Source organism: Salvia splendens, chromosome 1 (genome assembly GCF_004379255.2).
Source record: "Salvia splendens isolate huo1 chromosome 1, SspV2, whole genome shotgun sequence".
NCBI classification, from domain to species: Eukaryota; Viridiplantae; Streptophyta; class Magnoliopsida; order Lamiales; family Lamiaceae; genus Salvia; species Salvia splendens.
This window is the reverse complement of record NC_056032.1, coordinates 30,195,840-30,219,913: the sequence shown is the minus strand read 5'-3', so window position 1 is coordinate 30,219,913 and position 24,074 is coordinate 30,195,840. Positions and strand designations below refer to the sequence as shown.

Genomic DNA, 24,074 nt, shown 5'->3' with positions numbered 1-24,074 from the left:
ATCCATGGAAAACAATAGGCAGCTATAATAATACGTCTAGTTCGAAGTATATGTTTTCGTTTGTCCCATCACTCAGGAAAGTGATATTGTAATTATCAGTTTACAACTATGTTCGAGCACGTTCAGCCTAGCATACTTCTTAGGCACTCTATGTTTTGCAGACATAGTTCATAGTCTCATACTTCAACATATATTCGGTCATTGCTTAATTCAAGCTCCATATGGATTCTACGTTTGCAACGAAGTTCAAAATTCCACATTTCACTTTCACAATGATTCTATACAATACCTCGTACTTCATCAATCATGAATTTTCACATAAAACGTCATTTATATATTGCGCAATCAAACATGTTTACCCATATAAACCATTTGGCATTCCATAGTATTTCATCTAGCATATATTAGTATTTAAAATAGTAACTCAATCAATCCTTAGTCCCTAGAATCACATTTCATAAATCATACAATTCGTGTCCATCTATATCACAATCACATAATTGCAACTACACAAGCGTCATACTTTGCGTTTCCGAGTTCCAAAGTCATACAATTTCAACAAATTATGCATTAGAATTTTCGTCGTTCAAGTAATCAACATATATGTTCTTCAAATATTGTTCGCATTTCAAAAATGTAATAACAAATCTCCGCCTCAAGCATGCGATTCATATTCACACTTCAATATTTACCACATTCAACACCTTCAATCACATACTCCCATAGTGTCTCACGTGACCACATCATTTTCCAAAAGCCATAGCATTTACTTTAAATTTTTAATAGGCCCAAACTTGCCATTTTCACAAGGAACCATTTTTCCATCGAATTTCAAAAATTTCAGTAATTCATTTCAAAAGTCGTCAAAATATTCTCACCTCTTCTTTCGTGGTTGGGCGTGACGAGTTGTGGTGTTGAGCCTTCGACGTTTAACACTTTAGTCTATCGATACAAGGGTAGACTACAACTCAAAAAGACTCTTGGGTCCAGAGCGGAAAGAAACTGAGGCTGTGATACCAAACTGTCACGACCGCCCTTTAGGGTTAATAAATACGGGCGATCGTGATGAAAAGAATTTAATGAAACGGGCGAAAAGAATTAGGGTTTCAATCACAAGTTGGACCAACAATTAATATCCCAATAAATAACCAAGAGTTTGATATTATCCAACAAGAAATTCAAAATATCCATTATCCTAATAATTAAAGTTGTCGGCCCAAATATAACATAATTAAACGAAACGACACAGCGGAAACGACCAAGAGAAAGAGTGACGCCATGTGTAAAGACACAACGGCACTCAAGGTTCAAAGACAATAATAATCTCTTGAATTCACTTGCTCAACACCACCACATCCTCGTCGCCGCTCAACCTGCACATAGGGAAAACACTTGTAGGGTTGAGTACTATGAAATATACTCAGTGGGCTCATGCCGAAAACATTTTCAATAAAAGTTGTCAATTTATCATGCCATACTTAAGTAACCGCCGGGGTTTAGCTTTAGAAAGGCACGAGGCACTAAAATCATTTTCCCATAGTAAAAGTCGACTGATCAGTCATTTTCCCAAAGACGTTAGCCATATCTGCCAATACATGACTTGGAATGTGGCCACAAACCAAGCCACTAGACCGGCCAGCCCGTACGCTAGCACACGATCTACCATAGGTGTACACTAGTCCAAGTAGGGTTTGCGGCCCTACGAGGACCCGAATTCGATTTATATAACAATGGCGCATAGCCACATCAGATAGGCACGTAAAAATCAAATCACGGCATGATAAATACAATTTCATTTCCATTGATAAAAATATTTAGGACGTTGTCCTTATTTAAAAGAAAGTCCACCTCGAGTGCTTAATTTGAAATTACATTCTTTCCCTTGCGATCACGATTCCCTTGCCATGATTCACCTTTAACAATTTATATAATAGATAAATCAACACACTGTTTCAAATAAATAAATGGAAATGCAAGCATCCTAGGCAAAGTCTTTTATCTCGATTTAACTCGGTTTTCGATTATTCGGCGGCCGCTTGCACCCATAAATCCTCCGTTGGCTCCTCGTATTTTCCACCACGATGTCAAATAAATTCCCAAAAATTATTTAAGCGCATGATTAAATTATCATAACTATTTCCCTTTTCAGTTATATTTATTTCAAGACTTTGGATAAATTATTTGTACATCGAATTATGTCGAGAATTAACTAAATAATTCGTCACTATTAATTTAATTTTTAACTCCAAAAAATTTATTTAGTTATTGGCCCAAAGATTTAATTAAAATCTCAAGACTTAATTATTTCCCCACCTTATATCTCCAACTACAAATTAAAGCCCAACCATTAAATGGAGCCCATCCTTAATAAATCATCCAATTTTAATTTAATAGGCCAACTTTCTTTAAACAAAACAAGGGCCCAATCTGTTAAAAATATAACAGCCCAATTTTACTCCCACCCCCCCTACGTCTCTGTCTTCCTCTCTCTCTCATCTTCTCTTATCTTCTCGCGCAAATCGGGAGTTCCGGAAATCTCCATCGCCGTCGTCCGATTCGCCTGCCGTCGCTGCCAGACGCCGGGAAGACGAAACGCCGTGGCTGCTGTACCGGTCAGTCGAACAGCAACGCGCCGCCGCTCCGTCGCCGCCGCTCAGCGGCAGGCTGCTGCTGCCGCTCGTCGGGAAGATGCTGCTGTCGCCGTCGGCAATGGTTCGTTACAGCCGTCTTCAGCCGAGGCCCAGGGTCGTCGCTGCTGCTGTCGGCTTCTCCGCCGGTTCCGTCGCCCCGATTTACTCCGAACAGCCCCGCAACCAACCCGATTTCAACCGAACAGATCGGTTCTCATTCAAAGTATGCTTCTTTTCGTTTTTAGTTATCAATTTCACTGTGATGGGTGTTCGATTATTGGAGTTTGATTGGTGATGCTTGTTGATTGCATTATGTGGGAAGGGTGCATGATGATATGTCGTGAATAGAATGCTAAAAATTCATGCTTTAAATTTGGGTAGAAATTATACCTTGATCAGATTTCGAAAGACAATAGGTAGCTCTCTCTCACACGAATTTGGTTCCAATTTCTGTAGGAAGAAGATTAAATGAGATGGTTTGAATTATGAAAAAAATAGAGAAAACTCTATAGACTTACCTTGAATTGAAGTTGTGAAGAAGAAGTCTTGGTTTCTTGATTGCAGAGAATGAATAGAATAGGAAGAATGAATTATTTTGATGACTAAATTAGAGGGATGGGTGGTTTGGATGTGAGAGAGATTTAAGGGAGTGGGGAGAGAGGGGAGAACGGTTTAGACAAATGTTGAGGGGAGGAAGAGTTCGAATTCTTCTCTTTTTTTTTCTTCCTTATTTTTGATTTAATTGAATTTATTTGGTATTTTATTTGTAGATTACGGAGGATGAATATCTCATTACGGAGGAGGAAGATCTTTGCAGAATCTTTAATTAAAAATAATTAAAGCCGATTGGTGACCAAATCAACCGGGAAAATAAATTAGCTTGGTTTAATTCACGGTCCTTTGTATTTTATTTTAAATTGTACAGTCCACAATTCGTTTATCACGGACTGGACTTTTATATTAATTATTTAATTTATTGGATCCAACACGGAATTGAGTCCAATAAATATATTCCTCACGGAAAGGAATTATCTATACGCATAATCATTTATTTCACAAATATCTCGTCCAACAACAATTTATTCACCATCAATTAAGTCACGGACTTTGCAAAAAAAATAATAGCATTAATTACAAGTACTTTAGGGTTCACAAATTAGGTTTAGAAAAACGGGGCGTTACAATACGAGTCTATATTTGTTTTTGTGGTGTGTGTAATTTTGTCACCGTTATCTTTCCAGATAATATTTTTATAAGATTTTGAACGTGTGTAACTAAAATCATATTCTAAAAAAATCCATTTTAAAGTGAAGAATCATTCCCAATCGCCCTCTAATACAAATGCAAATATGTAATTGTACTGTTCAATGAAAAAGTAATCCTAAATGCATTTGTGCAGAAGGTGAAACAAGGAGGAAGAAGAAGTTGTAGTTTTACTACCTGTAGTACTATTTGTTTATTTATTTGGCCTAATAAATTGACATCTATATATATATATATATATATATAATATAGTATTGTGATCAAGATAGAACCATTCTTAAACGTAGAACCATTCTTAAACGTAGAACAAATGTCAAACGGAGGTCGTTAGATCTTTTAATCCAATGGTGTTGATTTGCACAGCAACTTCCCATTACAACCAAAACTATTATTAATGGGTGAATGCAGAGAAGTGAAAAAATAAAGCATGCATGGACTCTTCTTCGTTTCATTCATTCTTCCATCAACATGTGAGTTTTTTCACATGTTGAGTCCGGAATGTCGTGAAAACATAGTCTAATATGTATGATTTTTAATCTTGACCGTCATTTTTTCCTCATCCAATGAATAAAATATGTAGAGTTCTAGGTTCTACACTTAAGAATGGTTCTATCTTTAACACAACCCATATATAAAGGTAAGTTTTAGAGATATTTATAATAATGTTATTTTAGTTAATAATTTATAAGTTAATTAAAAAATGCTTTTGTTAATGAATTTCTAGATTTACGGCAGTTATATATATGGATGAAATGAAAGGGCTGGCAGTTACATATATGAATGATATTAAAGGATTGTGTGTCAATACCTTTTGTTTTTAGACTGAACTATAAAAACAGTCTTTGGACTATGCATTTATCTCGTTATTAGTTCCTGAACTTTTAAAATATCTCCAAATAACCCTGGACTACGCATTTATCTCGAAAATTATCATTTTTCACTGTTTCGGGATGAAAATACCCTTTTGGGGGGCTTGGGCAATTTGATCTTTTTACCCTTTTAACATTTTAAATCTGATATTATTTCAGTGATGTACTAAATCTGATATTATTTCAAAATTATAATTCTTCTTCCCTTTTGTCATCCTTCACTTTGTTTCTTTATTTCAATATTAGATTTAATTTTATAAAATTAAATTTTAAATTTCAATTTTTAAATATCAATAAAAAATTTTAATTAAAACTATTAATTCATCGACACTATAAATATTGATTAAAACTATTAATTTTTGTTATTTAATATAATATTCAGCTGAATTGAAGAAGTACAGATTAATCATGATGGAAAAATAAAAGCTATTCTATTTAGCCTTCGTTCGGTTGTTATAATTGCTTGTGATTAGATATTATGAAGTTGACTAAAAATTTGATATAGGAGAATTTTTGTTGAAATTTTCTAGTTAATTTTGATTGTTTTCAAATTAATAAATGAAAATTATATTAGTCTTATATTAAATGCATATTTATTTCAGAATAAATTGTGTTATATGATTTATTTATGATTAAAACTATTAAATATCGATTAAAACTAAGGTTGCATCGTACCTTATTTATTAAATATTACACACTATCAAATATTGATTAAAACTATTAATTTTTTATTTAATAGTAATTTTAATAATTAATAAAAATTTATTGATATTTAAAAATCAAAATTTAAAATTTAATTTTATAAAATTAAATCTAATATTGAAATAAAGAAACAAAGTGAAGGATAGTAAAAGGGAAGAAGAATGATAATTTGGAAATAATATCAGATTTAGTACATCACTGAAATAATATCAGATTTAAAATGTTAAAAGTGTAAAAAGACCAAATTGCCCAAACACCCCCCAACCCCCCCCCCCCCCCCCCCCAAAAAAAAAAAGTGTATTTTCATCTTGAAACAGTTTAAAAGGACCATTTTCGAGATAAACGCTTAATACATGGTTGTCTGGGGATATTTTGAATGTCCAGAGACTAATTTCGAGATAAACGCATAGTCCAGAGACTGTTTTTGCAGTACACTCTTGTTTTTATTATTGAAGATTAGCAGAATTGAAACGTTGGACTTCTCTTCCGTTTAATAATTGAATAAATTCTAATTAACTTTCAAACTCCCACCATTTTTTGTTACCCCATGACAACAACAAAAAATGATGAAAGGTCTTGGCATTTGAATTTGAACAGACTTTTAATTAAATACATACATATCACTCAACCATTATATATATTCACATGCCATTGCTCAAGCTAAATGCCAAAGCTAAGAGGGAATGGGGAGAACCAAATGACATTGCAGTAGCATGGAAGAAGGCATGGAAGAAGGGATCCAAGCTAGGGCTGGCAAAATATACCGTAATACCGAAATACCGCACTTATCGTACCGAAAAATACCGAAAATATCGAATTTGCGGTATACCGCAAGTTGCGGTACGGTATGATACCGTACCGATATCTATTGGTACGGTAAAGGTATAGATTTTCATATACCGCGGTATACCGCAATATACCGCATTTACGATATTTGTTAAAATTTTGATATATATGTTGTATTTAAAATTTATATAAAATCCACTGTATAGATTTGATTATGGTGTAGTTTTAATCTTTTGGAAATTATTTAAATAAGTGAAATTTTATTTTAAATATTTGGCTATAATAGAATTTTTTTGGTATGAAACACCAGTATTACGGTATGTCATACCTTATTTTGGTATACCGTACTCGATATGTCATACCTTATTTCGGTATAATGTAAAAGTACGGTATACCGCACAGACGGTATGGTAACGGTATCGAAAATAATCATACCGAATTTTGCGGTATACCGCGATGAGGTACCGAAAAATTCGATAAGGTATAGGTATGATATTTTCTCATACCGCAATTTGCGGTACGGTATGCGGTATGACATTTTGAGTACGGTATACCGTACCGTGCCACCCCTAATCCAAGCTGCATTGAAATGGGCTGTAGAAAATCTCTTGGACAAAAGCAAAAATGTCACTTTCGTCACACACTTCCGCCACCATCAAAGACCATGAAAGACCTCTTCCTTCCTTTCAGTTGCACACTTCCGCCACCAAGGACCAAACTGAAAATAAAATAAAAGACCGCTACAATTTAGAACCCGTAAACTAAACAACAATTTTTTTTAAAATAAATTTCTTAAAAATAAGTAATGTTTATACACTAATAAAATTTACTACTACCTCTCCCATTTAAAATGAAATATTTGGTTTTCAACATGGAATTTTATGTAGGGTTGTTTTGTGTGTTAATGAAGATAGAGGAAAGTAAGAGAGATGTAGTGTTATTTTGTGAGTTAATGAAAAGGGAGTAAAGTAAGAGAGAGAAAAAAGTATTAAGAGTGTTATTTTCTGTTTTTGGAAACGTTTCATTTTTAATTGGACAACACAAAAAGAAAAACATTTCATTTTTAATGGGACAAAGGGAGTACTTTAATCAAATGTATTATTGTAGATGTATATTATACTTATAATTTTAGATCCATATAATGATATGGTTTCTTATATCAAATAAATATTTCATATTTTGAGAAAAATAAAATAGGTCATGCATAGCAGGGGTGATACTAGTTAGATAATAGCATATGAGTTTTAATTATTTAATATTCTAGAGTTGGGCTATCAATTAACAAATGATTTAGTTATAATATAGATGGTTTGGAACTGGGCTATCAATTAAAGTATGATAATTGGGTTTAATTGGAAATATTGCTCGATGGTTTGGTTAGGTTATTAGGTTTAACTAGTAGTATCAATGTCGTGTGTTGCACTACCATTTAAATTTTTTTCACACAAAATAAAAAAAGTCAATTAAATCAATGAAATGATGAAAGAAGAAATTATGCAGAGTGTATCAATTTACTAAATAAATGTACATATCTTCTCTGCTAAACGTACAAACAAACTTTACCAACACACAATGTGTCCAATTATAACTACTTATTTACTTATATATTAAGCATGCAAGTCAATTTACACACATCTAATTATAAAATTAAAAATAATCTATCACCAAAAAAATGATTTAACAATTAGCACTTAATCGACATTGTATAGTACTCCCTTCGTCCCGCTTTAGCAGTCTCAGTTACTTTTGAGCACTCGTTTTGTAAAAACGATAATAAATAGTTAATGTGAAGAAATTGTAAAGTAATCTTATCTACATTATTCTCTCTCTTACTTTACAATTTTTCTACTTTTAACTATTTATTACTCCCTCCATCCCAGATAGTTTGTCTCACTTTGACTGTGCACGTTTTAAGAAATGTAATGAAAAGTGAATTGAAAAAGTTAGTAGAATGTGGGTCCTACTTTTATATAGTAGTAGTCTATACTAATCTAAAGTGTCAGTTTGATTAAATGACTGTCATGCCCTTTTGGGCGGGAAAATGAGAGATGGGTGTGTAATTATTTTTTTTTCTTTTACAAATGTGGTAAATCCTGCTTTAAAAAAAAGGGTAAGTCTATGTGGCCACATTATGATCAGCCATAAAACTGGTTTAATAGGAAAAAACCGGTTTAATAATAACTTCCGGTTCAATTCTTGTACAATAAATTGTCATTTTAATCCCGCCAACCTCGGCAGAAAAAAAAGACGCTTTTTTTCACTTTCCTTCCCTTTCCCTGTCATGAAAATTGGCACCTCAAAGAAATCTCTTGCTGGTGCAACAATGGCGAGGAAGGTTGTAGTTGTGACATGACATTTTTTTACTTTGATTTTTTGGGTTTTCTATGAAAAATATAAATAGATTTTGAAAAAATTTTATGTACAACTATCGATTGGTACTTTTTTCTTTAGTTTCTGTAAAAAAAATTGATAGATTTATGTAGGATATGAAGAAGAGATATGTATTGGTGTGTGCATAGTATGTGTTTGAATAAATGTTCAGATGAGTTCATTCTTTGTTTTTCTCTTTCTGCTAGTGCCTGGTGCTCAACTTCTTCTTCGTTCATCTCCTGTGGATTCAAAGTTGCATCAAAGCATATGTATGTATACATGTGTGAGTGCGTGTAAATACTATGAGTAGTATAAAAGAAATTCTTTTTTGACATATAAGAAATGAAGAAAAAAATGCTCCACAATCCGCAAGCTTATAAGTTAACGGAAACAAATCTAGAAAGAGTGGATGCTCCTAATTATAATGAATTTTGTTCAGCACATTTAATAGTATGAGATAAAATGGATCAAATGTCAAACTATCCCCAATTGGTTAATTGGATATAAGAGTTTGTTAAATAATTCGATTAAAATCCCAAATTTGATCTAGGATCAAAGATCAGTTAAAGTCATTAGTTATATCATACCGTATTAATCAAATATCGATTGAGTTATTGAATTGAGTACAAGATAAATTTAAAAGTTAATTACTCAGTTAAATCTAAATTTTTGTTACATTAATCTTATCATTCAATTAATTGCTTTAATTGAATAAAATATCAAACTAGATATGCAATTGTATCAATTGGATATCAGATAAATTGAATAAAATTATCAAATTATCCCCAATTAATCAATTGGTGTAAGATTTAGTTTAGTCATTAAATTAAAATCCCAAATTCAATCTAGGATCAAAGTTAAATCAAATTATTAATTGTGTCAAATTAATTTCTTATTCGATTGAGTTATTGAATAGTGTATAATATAAATTGCAAAGTCAAGTACTCATTCTAAAATTTGATTTGATTGGTTTAATTGAATAGAATATCAAACTAGATATCCAATGGATACATATCCAATTGAATCAAGTAGTATAAATCATTCTCAATCAGTAATTGAATAGAATATTTAATAAAATCATTCTATTCAAATTTTAAATCCCAATTTTAAACTAGGATCAAAGATCAATTAAACTCATTAATTGTATCACAATAATCTAATATTTATTGAGTTATAGAATTGACTATAATAAGTTAAATCGAAAAGTTAAGTGCTTAGTTAAATTTGAATTTTGTGGCATTAATCTTAACATTCAAATGATTAGTTTAATTTAATCAAAGATCAAACTAGATATCATATTGTATGATTGTATCATTGATATAAGATAAAATAAATCAAAAATAAAACTATCCCAATTAGTCAATTAGATATACTATTATTTATCTAATTCATCCAATTAAAATTCAAAAATTAAATTAAATAAAAATCAATTAAAATAATTGGTTGTATCAAATTAATCTAATATTCTATTCAGCTATTCAATTGAATACTAGTATTAGATAAATTACGAGGTCAAGTGCTTTGTTACTTAAATCTAAAATTTTGTTGCATTAGTCTCAGCATTCATTGACCTGGTTTAATTGAATCATAGATCAAACTAGATATCTAATTGCATCAGTTGTACATAAGATAAATTGAATTAAATATCAAATTATCCTCAATTGTTCAATTGAATATTAGAGTTAGTCATTCGATTAAAATCCAAAATTTAATTCAAAACTCATTTGAATTGTTCAATTTAATTTATTTAAAATCCCAAAATATCCAGTTTTATTTCATAACAATCAAAGTTCTAAATTAATTCTTAATATCTTAATCGAATCAAATATCAATTCTAATATCAAACTTTTAATTCAAGACAAAGTTCATCAATTCAATCTTCCGAGGTTGATTACACGTCCAATTTTAGTCCCGGTGAATTTAAGACTAATTCCTTCTTTTGGTAGGTGTGGATTTATAGTAATGAATCATTAAGTATCTAAAGTTGTGAAAATATAGCTATAAAAATTACTAATTACAATTAGGAATCCAATATTATTATTCTAAGACTATTTAATTGTAAACTTAGAATATTAATGTAACGACCCGCTAAGCCGATATTATTAGAAACAATATTATTAGCTTGATTACTTATATAAGTAACTTTTATGCGATTAAATCCGAGCCACGATAAATTGTCATTGTTGTTTTAATGTTAGACAAGTGAATAGAAAATATAGATATATTACACCTATAAGAATGTAATAATTTTAAATAAATAAATAAGATCCCAAAAATCAAATTTTAATAATATCGGATACATCCGATAAAAGTCCAACAAACTTAAATTTTATATATCCTACGAAAAATCGGGTACTTCAACGCGGACAGCCACGAACTTGAGCCGATTGTACCTACACCAAATTAAATGATTAAGTAAGCAAATACCAATAAAAAAATAATTAATATATATATATATATATATATATATTTTTTTTTAGCTTATCCGAGAAGGACTTTGTCATGACAATGCATTTAATGCTACTTGATGAGTAGTAGAAATAATAAATGCAGCATTTATCAAGGCATTAATGAAGTATGGAAAAAAAATCCTCATCCTCTGACACATATGGTGAACATTCTCTCCAAGAATAATTGCAGGTTACGTTTGCCATCTTTTATAGATCAGTATATTTACTCACTTTCCTTCACCATAAAACATCACCATCATATATCCTAATCACCCCTTCACAAACCCCACATAATTCCTTCACACACCCCACATACTATTTCCTCTGCCCACTCAAATTCCATATCGGACAGAGTCTAAGGAGGAAGATTTGCACACACTTGTAGAATCAAGTCCCCAATCCAACACCACCTCGCCCCCACATAAAAAGGTAACCCCAAATCTTCTTTCATTTTTATGCATATACATCAAATTATAGTATGAATGAAAATGGAAACATGCTAGGTAACCACTATTTCCACATATTACATCAGGGACTCCAAAATTCACCCAACACTTACAAGTAGCATGCCAAAACCAAATTCTTTCCCCAAACTTTTGAATGATAGAAATAACATAGGGTAGCTAGAAATACTTATCTTAGGAGACGAATCAGCCGGATTTAGGCAGCAAGCTCGGCAGCCCGGAGACGACGAGGGCAGCCCCACACCCTTATGACTTTCTATAAGTTCAAAATCTTGCCACATCTACAAAGCTAAAACACAAAACATAAATAAAAGACAAAATCTTTATAGAAAATAAAATAAAATAAAAATAAAAGAGAAGAAATTTAACATTACCTTCCGGGAGTTTCTCGGTAACGACGGCGGTGCGGTGAACCGAGAGAGAGACCGACCGAGGGAGAGAGAGACCGCTGCTGCTACGGCCGGACTCCGGGAAGAGGACGGGGAAGCCGTCGCTTGTGCATGCACAGTGGCGGCGGTGGCGAGTCTGGAGAAAAAGAGGGGGGCGGGGGCGTGAGGAAGAGGGAGAGAGGGCCGCCGCCGGAGCGACGGCGCTGGCGGGGCAGCGGATCGGCGGCGTCGAGAGGGAGGAGAGAAAGAGGCGGTGCATTTTTGTGAAATGATGGAGAAGATGATGACTTAGTGTTATGTAGGGTTAGTTTTTTTTCCTTTGGGCTAGAGTTTTTAGGGATTGGGCTGCATGTATTGGGCTAAGAAGATGAGAGAATTAGAAAATAATAATTTGAGCTCATTTCCTTCTAAATATTTTGAAGCTACAATGCATAATAAATGTGAGGCCCATTCCGAATTTAATTATTTTGGACCTAAGAATAAAATGGTTAAGGAAGCTAAAATAAATAGTTGTGGCCCAAATTGTTTTATTTATTTAGGAATAGTTAGTAAAGTATAGAATACCAATTTTGGATGGAACCTAACTAGCAAACGAAGTGGTAGTAAATAATGCAAGATTTGGAAATTTTCTAATAATAATAACAACTTTAATAATAAAGTTAAACCTTGAGATTTTATTTCTCATTTAATTAGATTAGTTTAAAACTAAATTAGTATTTTTTTTCTTTCCTATTGTGATATTTTCAAAAGGTTACCTCCGCAAGTAAAGTCGGAGCGAAAGATTCAAATTAAGGAAACTAAACGATCAAGGTGAGCTTTCTTATACTAAAAATACAAATCGTATTATATGAAAACACGAACACATGTTCGTGATTTTTAAAGATGTTGTCTTGCCATAAATGTTTTGTGTATGATGCCTATCTGTTTGGCTAAGGCCAAAGGATTTATGAATGATGATATAAGTCGAATTCGGGTCCCAGTGAGGGTGGTGTCCCCGCTCGGACTAGTGTACACAAGCTACCTCTGTCATGTTGGGCAGAGCAGGTGACCGAGGAAGGTGGCCACCTTCCCGGCACAAGGATACCTCTGACATGATGGGCAGAGTAGGTGACCGTGCGAGAAGACCATCTCGACGGCACAATGTGATCAGATATGGCTAAGTACAGGAAAAAGGGCCCAATGTGAATATTTTTTTTAGTAAGCTCGGGTCTTTTCAATAAAACCCCGAGTATTACTGTGATGATGGCTTGACAATATTTTCAAATGTAAATGTGTAATTTTCGGCAATGTGTTCACTGAGTACTTTTGTACTCAACCCTGCATATATTTCTAAATGTGCAGGTTGAGTCGTGGAAAGGGGGAGGGACGAGTGCTGTGGAGAGCAAGCTAGTAGCTAACTATGAATAAAACTCTCAGAGGTTCATGTCTCCACACATGGACCGCGTTCTTTTGTTTCCGCTATGTCGGTTAAAAGGAAATGTCTATTTTACTTTTGACTCTGATAAACAGGAGTTGTATGAACAGTCACTCGATTCTGTATAATCGAGTGTATTTTGTTATACGTATTTTCCCTGCTTGACTTCATCTTTGTGTGTCTCGTTCTACTTTGGCTTTAATTTCCCCTAAATTCTATCCCCGCTTCTTATAATCCATCCTTAGTCACGGTTTTCCGGGTTATGCTGTCCTTAGCTAAGTGCGGTCGTGACAGAGTGGTATCAGAGCCGTCTTTCATGCTCTGAACCCGAGAGTCTTTTTCAATAATTTTCGGTCTAGCATTGTTCCACTAGGCTTTTTCGTCTAACAAAAGAGACTCATAGCACCTACCCCCAATACGCTCAACCAAAACAACGGTAAGTAATTATATTTTGAAAGTAAGTGCGTATTTTCTATTTACTGAACTATGTATTGAAAATTTTTATACATAGCCTTGACAGAACATCAATCGTGAATTTGCCAACGCTTTGCTAAGCTAGGCAACAATACCAAAAACGGTATAACAAGTAGTTCCAAGCGATAGTGAAATGTATGATGTGACGTAGAAGTGACTTTTTGGGACTGTTCCTAGTACCCCAATATAACATAGTTGGTTACGACTCATAGGAATGATCGAGCATTCGCATCACATCATGTTTACTTCTTAATGTTTTATACGCATATTTATGTACCATGATACGGGGGAGAGAGGTTGACCAATGCAGGTTCTTTTGCAGATGGTTTATCCTACAGTCGAGGATATTCTCCTTGAGTACCTCACATTTGTGATACTCATAGGAGAGGATCTTGGGATATGTCTAGCACAGTTTAGGTGGCTCTGGGAGAGAGCGCACCCCTTTGGAGTGACTCACTATGACGGGATCCAGCGACTTATCAGGCTTCTACCCTCGGATTGGGTAGGCTTTGCCATCGACCGATCCCGTGATTATATATTTTCTGTAGCCCCTTTCTTCGACTCTCTTGGTGATTTTCCCGAGTTCATCGGGGAGATTCACTCGTGTTTTATCCTACATGGCCAGGCACCGAGGAGGCCATATATGCGGCCGGGTGATCTAGCCCCGGTAGGTGACCTAGGAGTCCCGCAACCAGCAGACCTTCAGCCTGAGCCGATCATCCCGCAGCCAGCAGATCCGCAGCCCGATCTGATTCTCCCACCTCTGCCATCTCTATCGAGGCGTCGGGCTCGCGGAGAGTTTGAGGCTGGACCATCTCATCCCCCTTTGGGAGATGAGGAGGATCTCTACCTAGTCAGCTTTGACCCCACACCGAGCCTAGAGGGAGTAGGGTCGGCAAACACCAAGGCGAGAGAGTTACGAGCTGCAGCAGCCGAGAGGCGTATGAGGGGCAAGGCCCCCGCCACTCTTTCAGACGAGGATGAGTCAGTTGGGCAGAAGATCATAGTAGGCACCAGTCGCCTACAGCCACTGCCCATTCCCTCTGAGGCATCTCCCGACGCACTGCCAGGAGCGACGAGTCGTACTATTCCGAGTCGCCACGAGCCTATATCACTAGAGCGTGGACTCGTTGCATGGGCTATACGCCATTGGGGAGCTGTGACCCGTGGACCACATTCTTCGGGTAGCACTATTGAGTCAGCTATTCTCCTTGATGAGAGTTCGGACGAGGAGGAGCCAGAGGAAGGTGAGGAGGACCCGGGGACCGGTGCGAGTGCCACTGAGACACCAGCCTGATCGTTGACTATATAGGAATGTCAGCTTTGTATATTTTGACTAACATCTATTTTGACTAACATATTTTGACATATTTTGAGTAACAGATGTGATATTTTTGCGACACCAAGAATGGTTGTACGAAAGTCCTCGGTGGAGGCATATTTTTTTCCCTGTACATAAACTTTTATATGAATACATATATGTTTTACTTTCTGTCTTTTGCTGAATCTGATAATGATTGTTTAAATAAATTGAAGTTTTCTACTCTCCTAATCTTTAAAATCTTTCCAACAATAGTAACTTATAACAAAATGTTTTATCAATAGAAAATGGCGCCAAGGATAGCCGGACGACCCCGAGGAAGGGGAAGAGGACGTGGTAGAGGGCCGAACCCCGAACCCGAGGGACAACGCGTAAACCCTCCGCCACCATCTCCACCTCAATCACCTTCACCCCCACCTGCCCCGACAGTGGATAGAACTGTCGTTAACACCTTTCTGAAAAAGAAGCCGCCAACATTTGACGGAAAGGGCGACCCCGCTGAAGCGGAATCGTGGATACGTGCGCTAGAGCGCCTGTTTGACTTACTGCAATGCACAGACGATGAGCGCTTGATTTGTGCCTCACTCCAACTGACAGGGTCAGCAGATTATTGGTGGGAGGCCCACAAAAAGATAATGACCCCGCAGCTGCTAGAGGACCTAACTTGGGATCAGTTCAAGACAGGAATCTACGACAAATACATCCCCAAGAGCTATAAAAAGCAGAAAGAAATAGAGTTCTACAACTTGAAACAGGGACGAATGTCAGTGACAGAATATGATCGCACTTTCTTAGACCTCTCCAGGTACGGAGCTGATCAAGTGGATACGGATGAAAAGATGTCCGAGAAATTTTGTACTGGCTTGAGGCACGAAATAAGAGTAGCATTGGCTAGCCGTGGCGGACTACCATATTCCGAAGCTCTAAAACTGGCCTTAGACATTGAAGCTGCATTGCCTAAAGAAAGACCTGCACCCAACCCTACAAATATGTCACTGCAGACCTCGTCCCAAACCCCAAGGGACAAAAAGAAGTGGGAAGGAAACCAGAACCAGTGGGGACAAAAGAAGCCATGGCATGGACCACCCCGCCCACAAAACTTTGCAAGGCAGCCTACCTTTAAACCGACAGGAATCACTCAACCAAGGCCCAATCTTTGTCCCAAATGTAACAAGCCCCACAGCGGAATCTGCAGGGCCGGAGAAATGACTTGTTATACTTGTGGAAAGTATGGCCATATCGCCAGAAACTGTCAAAATGGACCCTAGAGAAGGAGTGCACCAACTAACCAGCCAGCACAACGTCAACAACTGCGAGCTCTACAGGCAGACACCCAGGACCACCAGGCCCCGCATCCACAATGACCGAGCCTCTCAACACAAGCTAGGGCATATGCATTGGGACGAAACCAGCAGAACAACAACCATGGGAATCTGGCAGGTATGGGCACCCTACTGAACGTACCTATTGTCCTATTGTTTGATACTGGTGCTTCGCACTCCTTCATATCAACCTCGTGTGTAAGCACTTTAGAACTCACACCAGAACCAGCCGAACCTAGAGTAACGGTGTCCTCGCCGGTAGGAGGAGTTATAGAAATCACACAAAAGTGCTCGAACCTAGAAATCACGCTCGGAGAACGTAAGGTTATTGCTAATAACTTGGGGGTCATGAAAATGGAAAATGTTGATATTATACTAGGGATGGAATGGTTGGCCAAGAACCACGCCACCATCAGGTGCAGTGAAAGACAAATTTCTTTTCAAACTCCAGAAAAAGGGCAAGTTGAATTCCATGGAATCACTATGAACAAGCGCAAATCCATAATTTCGGCCCTACAAGCAACTACACTTGTGAGAAAAGGATGTCCCGCCTACCTCGTCTACTTAAGTGAAGAACAGAAGGAAGAAAGGAAGATTGAGGATGTGGAGATTGTAAGTGAATTTCCAGACGTGTTTCCTGACACACTACCCGGACTACCCTCAGACAGACAACTGGAATTCACCATTGATTTAGAACCAGGAGCCGCGCCAATCTCAAAAGCGCCATACCGAATGGCCCCAAAGGAACTGGGAGAACTCAAGTTACAACTACAAGAACTTTTAGACCTGGGTTTTATCAGACCCAGTGTGTCTCCATGGGGAGCTCCTGTACTTTTCGTCAAGAAGAAGGATGGGACGTTGAGGATGTGCATAGACTACCGAGAATTGAACAATGTGACACTCAAGAATAAATACCCTTTGCCAAGGATAGATGATTTATTTGACCAACTTAAGGGGGCCAGTATATTTTCTAAGATTGACTTAAGGTCCGGGTACCATCAATTGAAGATCCGGTCTGAAGATGTACCCAAGACAGCTTTTCGCACCAGGTACGGTCACTATGAGTTCGTAGTAATGCCTTTTGGATTGACCAATGCCCCTGCGGTGTTCATGGATTTGATGAATCACATTTTCCACCCATATCTCGACAAATTCGTCCTGGTCTTCATACACGACGTCCTCATCTACTCGAAGAATAGATCGGAACACGCTGAGCATCTAAGAACTACCCTCGAAACATTAAGGACCGAGAGACTCTATGCTAAATTCAGCAAGTGCGAATTCTGGCTCAATGAGGTTAATTTTCTTGGACACATAGTAACAGCAGAAGGAATTCGGGTAGATCCAGTGAAGGTAGAGGCCGTGCAAAACTGGAAATCACCAACCAGCCCGAACAAAATTCGGAGTTTTCTAGGACTGGCTGGCTACTACAGAAGATTCATCGAAGGGTTCTCAAAGATTGCCAGGCCAATGACCCAACAACTCAAAAAGGGCATCAAGTTCGTGTGGACCCCTGAATGCGAAGCTAGCTTCCAACTGCTAAAAGAGAAACTAACCACCGCCCCCGTGTTAGCCGTGCCGGAACCAGGATCAAATTACGTGGTCTACACAGATGCTTCGAAAAATGGACTCGGGTGTGTCCTAATGCAGAACGGGAAGGTGATAGCTTACGCGTCGAGACAACTCCGACCCCACGAACTGAACTACCCCACCCACGATCTGGAATTAGCAGCCGTAGTGCATGCACTGAAAATTTGGAGACACCACCTATATGGGGTTAAGTGTGAGATTTTCACTGACCACAAAAGTCTAAAGTACTTCTTCGAACAAAAGGATCTAAACATGCGGCAGAGGAGATGGCTCGAGCTGGTGAAGGATTACGATTGCAGCATAAACTACCATCCGGGCAAAGCAAGTGTGGTAGCTGACGCACTGAGTCGAAAGTCTCAACAACTAGCTTGTCTAGCCACCCGGGAGGGAATACTGGTACAAGAATTCGCCAAGATGAGTGTAGAAATAATACAAGCACCGGAAACGGTGGAAGCTAAAATCGCAACTTTGGTACTGCAGCCCGACCTGAGAAAACGAATAGTCGATGCCCAAAGACACGACGAAGCTCTGGAGAAAATACGAATGAAAGTGCGAACCGGTGAGCAAAGCAATTATAGGGAAGAGGCAGACAATGCCCTCACTTTTGAAGGAAGACTGTGTGTACCAGCCAACCCGGACCTTAGGAACGAAATATTGATCGAGGCACACGACACTCCGTATACCGCCCATCCGAGAAGTACAAAAATGTACCAGGATCTAAAAAGAAAATTTTGGTGGGACGGCATGAAAAGAAGCATCGCAATGTTTGTCGAGAGATGTTTAACTTGCCAGCGAGTCAAGGCATTGCACCAACGACCTTACGAGAAATTACAACCCTTGGAAATTCCCGAGTGGAAATGGGAACACATCGCCATGGATTTCGTGACAGGCCTGCCCAGATCCAAGCGTGGAAATACTGCCATTTGGGTAATTGTTGATCGACTCACGAAAAGTGCTCATTTTGTCCCTATTCCAATCACGTATGGATCTGAGAAACTAGCACAGTTATATGTACGGGAAATCGTGCGTCTGCATGGAGTACCTGTGACAATCACGTCAGACCGAGACTCGAAGTTTACATCCAGATTCTGGCAAAGCATGCAAAGAGAATTGGGTACGAGATTAAACTTCAGCACCGCATTCCACCCCCAGACTGACGGGCAATCCGAAAGGACAATTCAAACCCTGGAAGATATGTTAAGGGCCGTTGTACTCGATAGAGGAAAAAGCTGGGAATCTGTAACGACCGCCCATACAAGGGGTACCACAACGCGGCGATCGTGACCGACATGCATGGATAACAATTTAAAAAAGAACAACTTGATTAACTTAAAAGAAGAAAAACAACTTAGTTTAAAGAGTTTAAGGTTATAATTTTTTTTTTGAAAAGACATAAGGTAAAATACTTTTAAAAAGGACAACGGGAAAAATTAGACTTAAGAAATACAACAACCAATAATAAAAGTAGAACAAACACTTAACTTAAATCTCGAAGAATAAAGTTCTCAAAAGACAACGTAAACACTTGTTTAAAACTCATCACCACCATACATGTTCAAATATAAAACATAAAGGAAAGATTAAGTCTTGAGTCATAGTTCAAATTATAGCAGCGGAAAGAAAAGGTTTAAAGAGAGTCAAGGATAACGCCTATGTATGAAGACACAACGCATCCTAAGTACTTAAGCCAGTTCAACATCCACCGCAACATCCCGCTCAACCTGCACATAAGAAAATAATATGCAGGGCTGAGTACTTGTTGTACTCAAGGGGCTCATGCCGAAAACATTTAATAAGTTATGTCATCCATACCAGTGATCTCGAGTTTTATGTAGTAAGAAAATATCACGAGAAACACAAAATATTCAAGTCTGGCCAGACAATTTATCTCCCCACTTTTCACATCAATCCAACAATCACAACCACAGTGCGACGAAAGTGTGGCCACACTATTCGCCCACGAGACCGGCCGACTTGCAAGGACGGCTCACGATCCCACCAGTGTACACAGCCTGATAGGGTTTACGGCCCTACTCGGACCTGAATTCGTTTCACAACACAGCCATATAGCCTAACGGAGTAAACTCATACGAACTAGGCATCAGGCACACAATCTCATACAAAAACAACATGGTATGACATAACAGTTAAACCACCCTTATATCTCCACATAATATTTTTCGGAAAAGTAAAGAGGTTTGAAAAGAAAGCCCACCTCGTTCTCTTAGCAATTCACAACCCACTTAGCAACTCTCGATCCTCAAGTTCACGACTACACAACACCCTCGTCAAAGACAACACAATTAGTTTCCCCCAACAACATATTACTATGCATGTCCTATCGATTCTCTCGTCGTTTTTCTCAAATCCCCGACCCAACATACGCACAAAGATGGGAGAACACATCGTAACGCATTTCGATTTATCACACGTGATCACATCATTTAGACATGTTCCTTGGACATACATGCATCATACAATACTTTTAGACTTGAAAATAAGAGATATTTTAACAAGGCAGAAAACTGGCAGAACTGCGCGACCGTTTTGTAAAAATCACTATAAATTCACCCGACCTCAAAAGAAGCTAAATTTTGGTCACAATACAGAATACACATTCAAGTTCATACATGAAAATTTTCACACCGAAATCACGTCATTTAGTCAGTCATGTCACATATTGAACTCTCTGGTCGTAGCATACAATTTCCGACAGTATTGCGCAGTTCATTTGAAAAATTCACCATAAATTCATCCGATGCCCAAAACGGCTGATAATTTAACACAACTCAGAAGACACTTCACATTTTCATATAGTTCAAGAATCACATCAATCGGAGGTCATTTGGTCAGTCAAACAGAAAACAAAACATTCATGGCGAGAACTCACGTTTCTGGCAGATTTGCGCAGTCAACTTCAAATATTTATTAAAAATTCATTTTTCGATAAAACAGACTGAAATTTACACGAGACACAGAAAACACCTTGAAGTTTACTCAGTAAAAATTTCATAGCAAAATACGTTCGTTTGATGGGTCGAATACAGATCATAGGTCACTGGTCGTGCATCACAGATTTCTGGTTCAAATTCGGGATTAGGGTTTTTAAACTTCCACAACACAACCACCGATTTTTCATGCTCGAAAACACATAATCATGCTTACACATTCTTCATACACATATTTGCATACAACCTCATATTATTCACAAATATTTCGATCCAATACACATGATTCCAATCAACAACGTAAAAATCAAACAAGTTCTTACGAACACACAATTTCCCTCCCGTTAAAACTTGCGATCTATCAAACCTACACTCTCTACATGCATGTAGGACTCAAAACATGGTTCAAAAGAGAAGGAGAAGAAAAAGTGTGCAATTATACCTTCCTTTACAAAAACCAAACGGTAGAAGAGAAGAACGAAGCGATCCGTCGGAAACTCTCGAAGGTACTTTCAATGGATGCAAGAATAAGCTTGAATGGAAGATTTTTGGAGATGGGAGAGTGGAGAGGAGAGGGAAAACGTGTGAGGAGAGAATGAGGGAGAGGGAGGCGTGTGAAAATAGTGGCTAGGGTTATGATTTATTCTATTTTATGTACTAGGTTTAATTCACACCCAAGTAATAATTAAATTAAGGGAGGAATAAATTAAAAAAATCCCACAATTAGATCACAAGGTAGGCGTGTATTTTGAGGGGATTAATTCCAAAATTTGCTGATTTAATTACAAGGAAATATAGCAATATTTACTTGGAGAGAATATATTCATAATTTAGGAAATAAAAATAATGAATACAAGGGAACAATTAAATTAAATCTCCAAGTAGGAAATAATATGAGGGGGCCGAAAATTTAAGGAGAAATTGTACAAGGAAATTATTTAAATCCCCAATTAAACCAAAATAGGATTTAAATTAAGTAATTTCTTTATAGGAAAAAGGCTCCCATAAAATAGGCAACAATTAATTAAATTCCCACAAGGAAAAATAATGCAAAGGGGCGTGTGATATGGAGGAAAAATAGAAGAAAAATATTCACATCCCCAATTAATTAGACATGGGAATTTATTTGAATAAAAGGGGGTTCCACAAAATAGGAACAAATAAAATATCCTCCATATTTTATTGGAGGAGCCGAAAATTATTAGGCTAAAATAGCCAAGGAAATGTTCCAACTCTCTATTTATTTTGGGTGAAGAAATAATATGTGGCGTGATTTAATTGGATTTAATTTAAAAGAAGAGAGTCAATAAAGCACCAATTAAATCAAATGAAAAATAATCCAGTCTCCTATTGGAGATTTTCGAAACTCCCAAGGATAAAAGGATGGAGTTCGAATTTCATGTAGTGTAATTTAAGGTCCATTGGTTTGGATTTAATTTGGAATAATGTCCCAAAACAATTAATTAAATCCACAATAAGAAGTACTATTTCAATAATTTGGGAGGGCCGAATTTTTCAATGAATTGACTTGAGAAAGAATAAATGCATGATCCTATTAATTATTTCCCCACATTGGAATAACATAAATCCCAAGCTCGTCATTCCACAATAACCACGTCAATTTTTTTCACACAAAGCACTTAATCACACAGAATCAAACGTTTCAGAATTCCCCAAAATTCCAATTACATGAAAAGAAGTCACAAAAGTTTGGGATGTTACAGAATCCATCTTGCACCTGGTAGAGTTTGCCTATAATAATAGCTATCAAGCCACCATCGACATGGCACCTTACGAGGCGCTATATGGAAGAAAATGTCGGTCTCCACTCTATTGGGATGAAGTGGGGGAGAGGAAAGTATTAGGACCAGAATCCGTGGCGGAGATGATCGAAATCGTGAGGCAGATCTGGAGTCGAATCAAGGAAGCCCAAGACCGGCAAAAATCCTACGCCGATGAGCGTCGAACGGAATTGAAATTTAACATCGGAGAGAAAGTCTTTTTGAAAGTATCTCCTTCCAAAGGAATAACCAGATTTGGACTCAGAGGAAAGCTGAAACCACGATTTATTGGACCCTATGAAATTCTGGAAGAAGTGGGCCCGGTAGCATATCGTTTGGCATTACCACCCAATTTTTGTAATGTGCACAACGTATTCCACGTCTCCCAACTTCGGAGGTACGTGTTCGACCCGAAACATGTGATTCGTCATGAGGAAATCGCTTTAGAACCTGACCTGAGGTACGAAGAAAAGCCGATAGAAATACTAGACCGGAAGATGCAACAACTTCGGAACAAGTCGATTACTACAGTGAAGGTTTTGTGGAAAAACCACGGACAGGAAGAAGCAACATGGGAGCTAGAAGAGAAAATGAAGGAGAAATGTCCCGAGCTTTTTCTTTAAACACATCCTAAATTTCGGGACGAAATTTCTTTTAAGAGGGGTAGTATGTAACGACCCGCTAAGCCGATATTATTAGAAACAATATTATTAGCTTGATTACTTATATAAGTAACTTTTATGCGATTAAATCCAAGCCACGATAAATTGTCGTTGTTGTTTTAATGTTAGACAAGTGAATAGAAAATATAGATATATTACACCTATAAGAATGTAATAATTTTAAATAAATAAATAAGATCCCAAAAATCAAATTTTAATAATATCGGATACATCCGATAAAAGTCCAACAAACTTTAATTTTATACATCCTACAAAAAATCGGGTACTTCAACGCGGACAGCCACGAACTTGAGCCGATTGTACCTACACCAAATTAAATGATTAAGTAAGCAAATACCAATAAAAAAAATTTAATTAATTAATATATATATATATTTTTTTTAGCTTATCCGAGAAGGACTTTGTCATGACAATGCATTTAATGCTACTTGATGAGTAGTAGAAATAATAAATGCAGCATTTATGAAGGCATTAATGAAGTATGGAAAAAAAATCCTCATCCTCTGACACATATGGTGAACATTCTCTCCAAGAATAATTGCAGGTTACGTTTGCCATCTTTTATAGATCATTATATTTACTCACTTTCCTTCACCATAAAACATCACCATCATATAT

The 24,074-nt window shown here is 36.9% G+C and overlaps 1 protein-coding gene and 2 long non-coding RNA genes across 3 annotated transcripts; 2 read left to right on the top strand and 1 right to left on the bottom strand.

Moving 5' to 3' along the window:
- Positions 1-1,853: 1,853 nt before the first annotated feature.
- LOC121802840 lies at positions 1,854-3,371 on the bottom strand. Its single transcript, XR_006050859.1, has 3 exons — positions 3,149-3,371; positions 3,021-3,080; positions 1,854-1,913 (listed from the first exon to the last, which is right to left on the bottom strand). It is a non-coding gene; the product is annotated as an uncharacterized LOC121802840 (long non-coding RNA).
- On the top strand, positions 2,040-3,612 carry LOC121802832. The gene is made up of 2 exons (XR_006050853.1): positions 2,040-2,853; positions 3,401-3,612. It is a non-coding gene; the product is annotated as an uncharacterized LOC121802832 (long non-coding RNA).
- Positions 3,613-15,419: 11,807 nt separating this feature from the next.
- On the top strand, positions 15,420-16,400 carry LOC121767617. Its single transcript, XM_042163974.1, has one exon. It carries the CDS (start codon positions 15,420-15,422, stop codon positions 16,398-16,400), a length of 981 nt encoding a protein of 326 aa, XP_042019908.1.
- Positions 16,401-24,074: the final 7,674 nt, after the last annotated feature.

Coding starts and splice junctions, on each gene's coding strand:
- LOC121767617 (XM_042163974.1), top strand. CDS start 15,420: ATGGCGCCAAGGATAGCCGGACGACCCCGAGGAAGGGGAAGAGGACGT.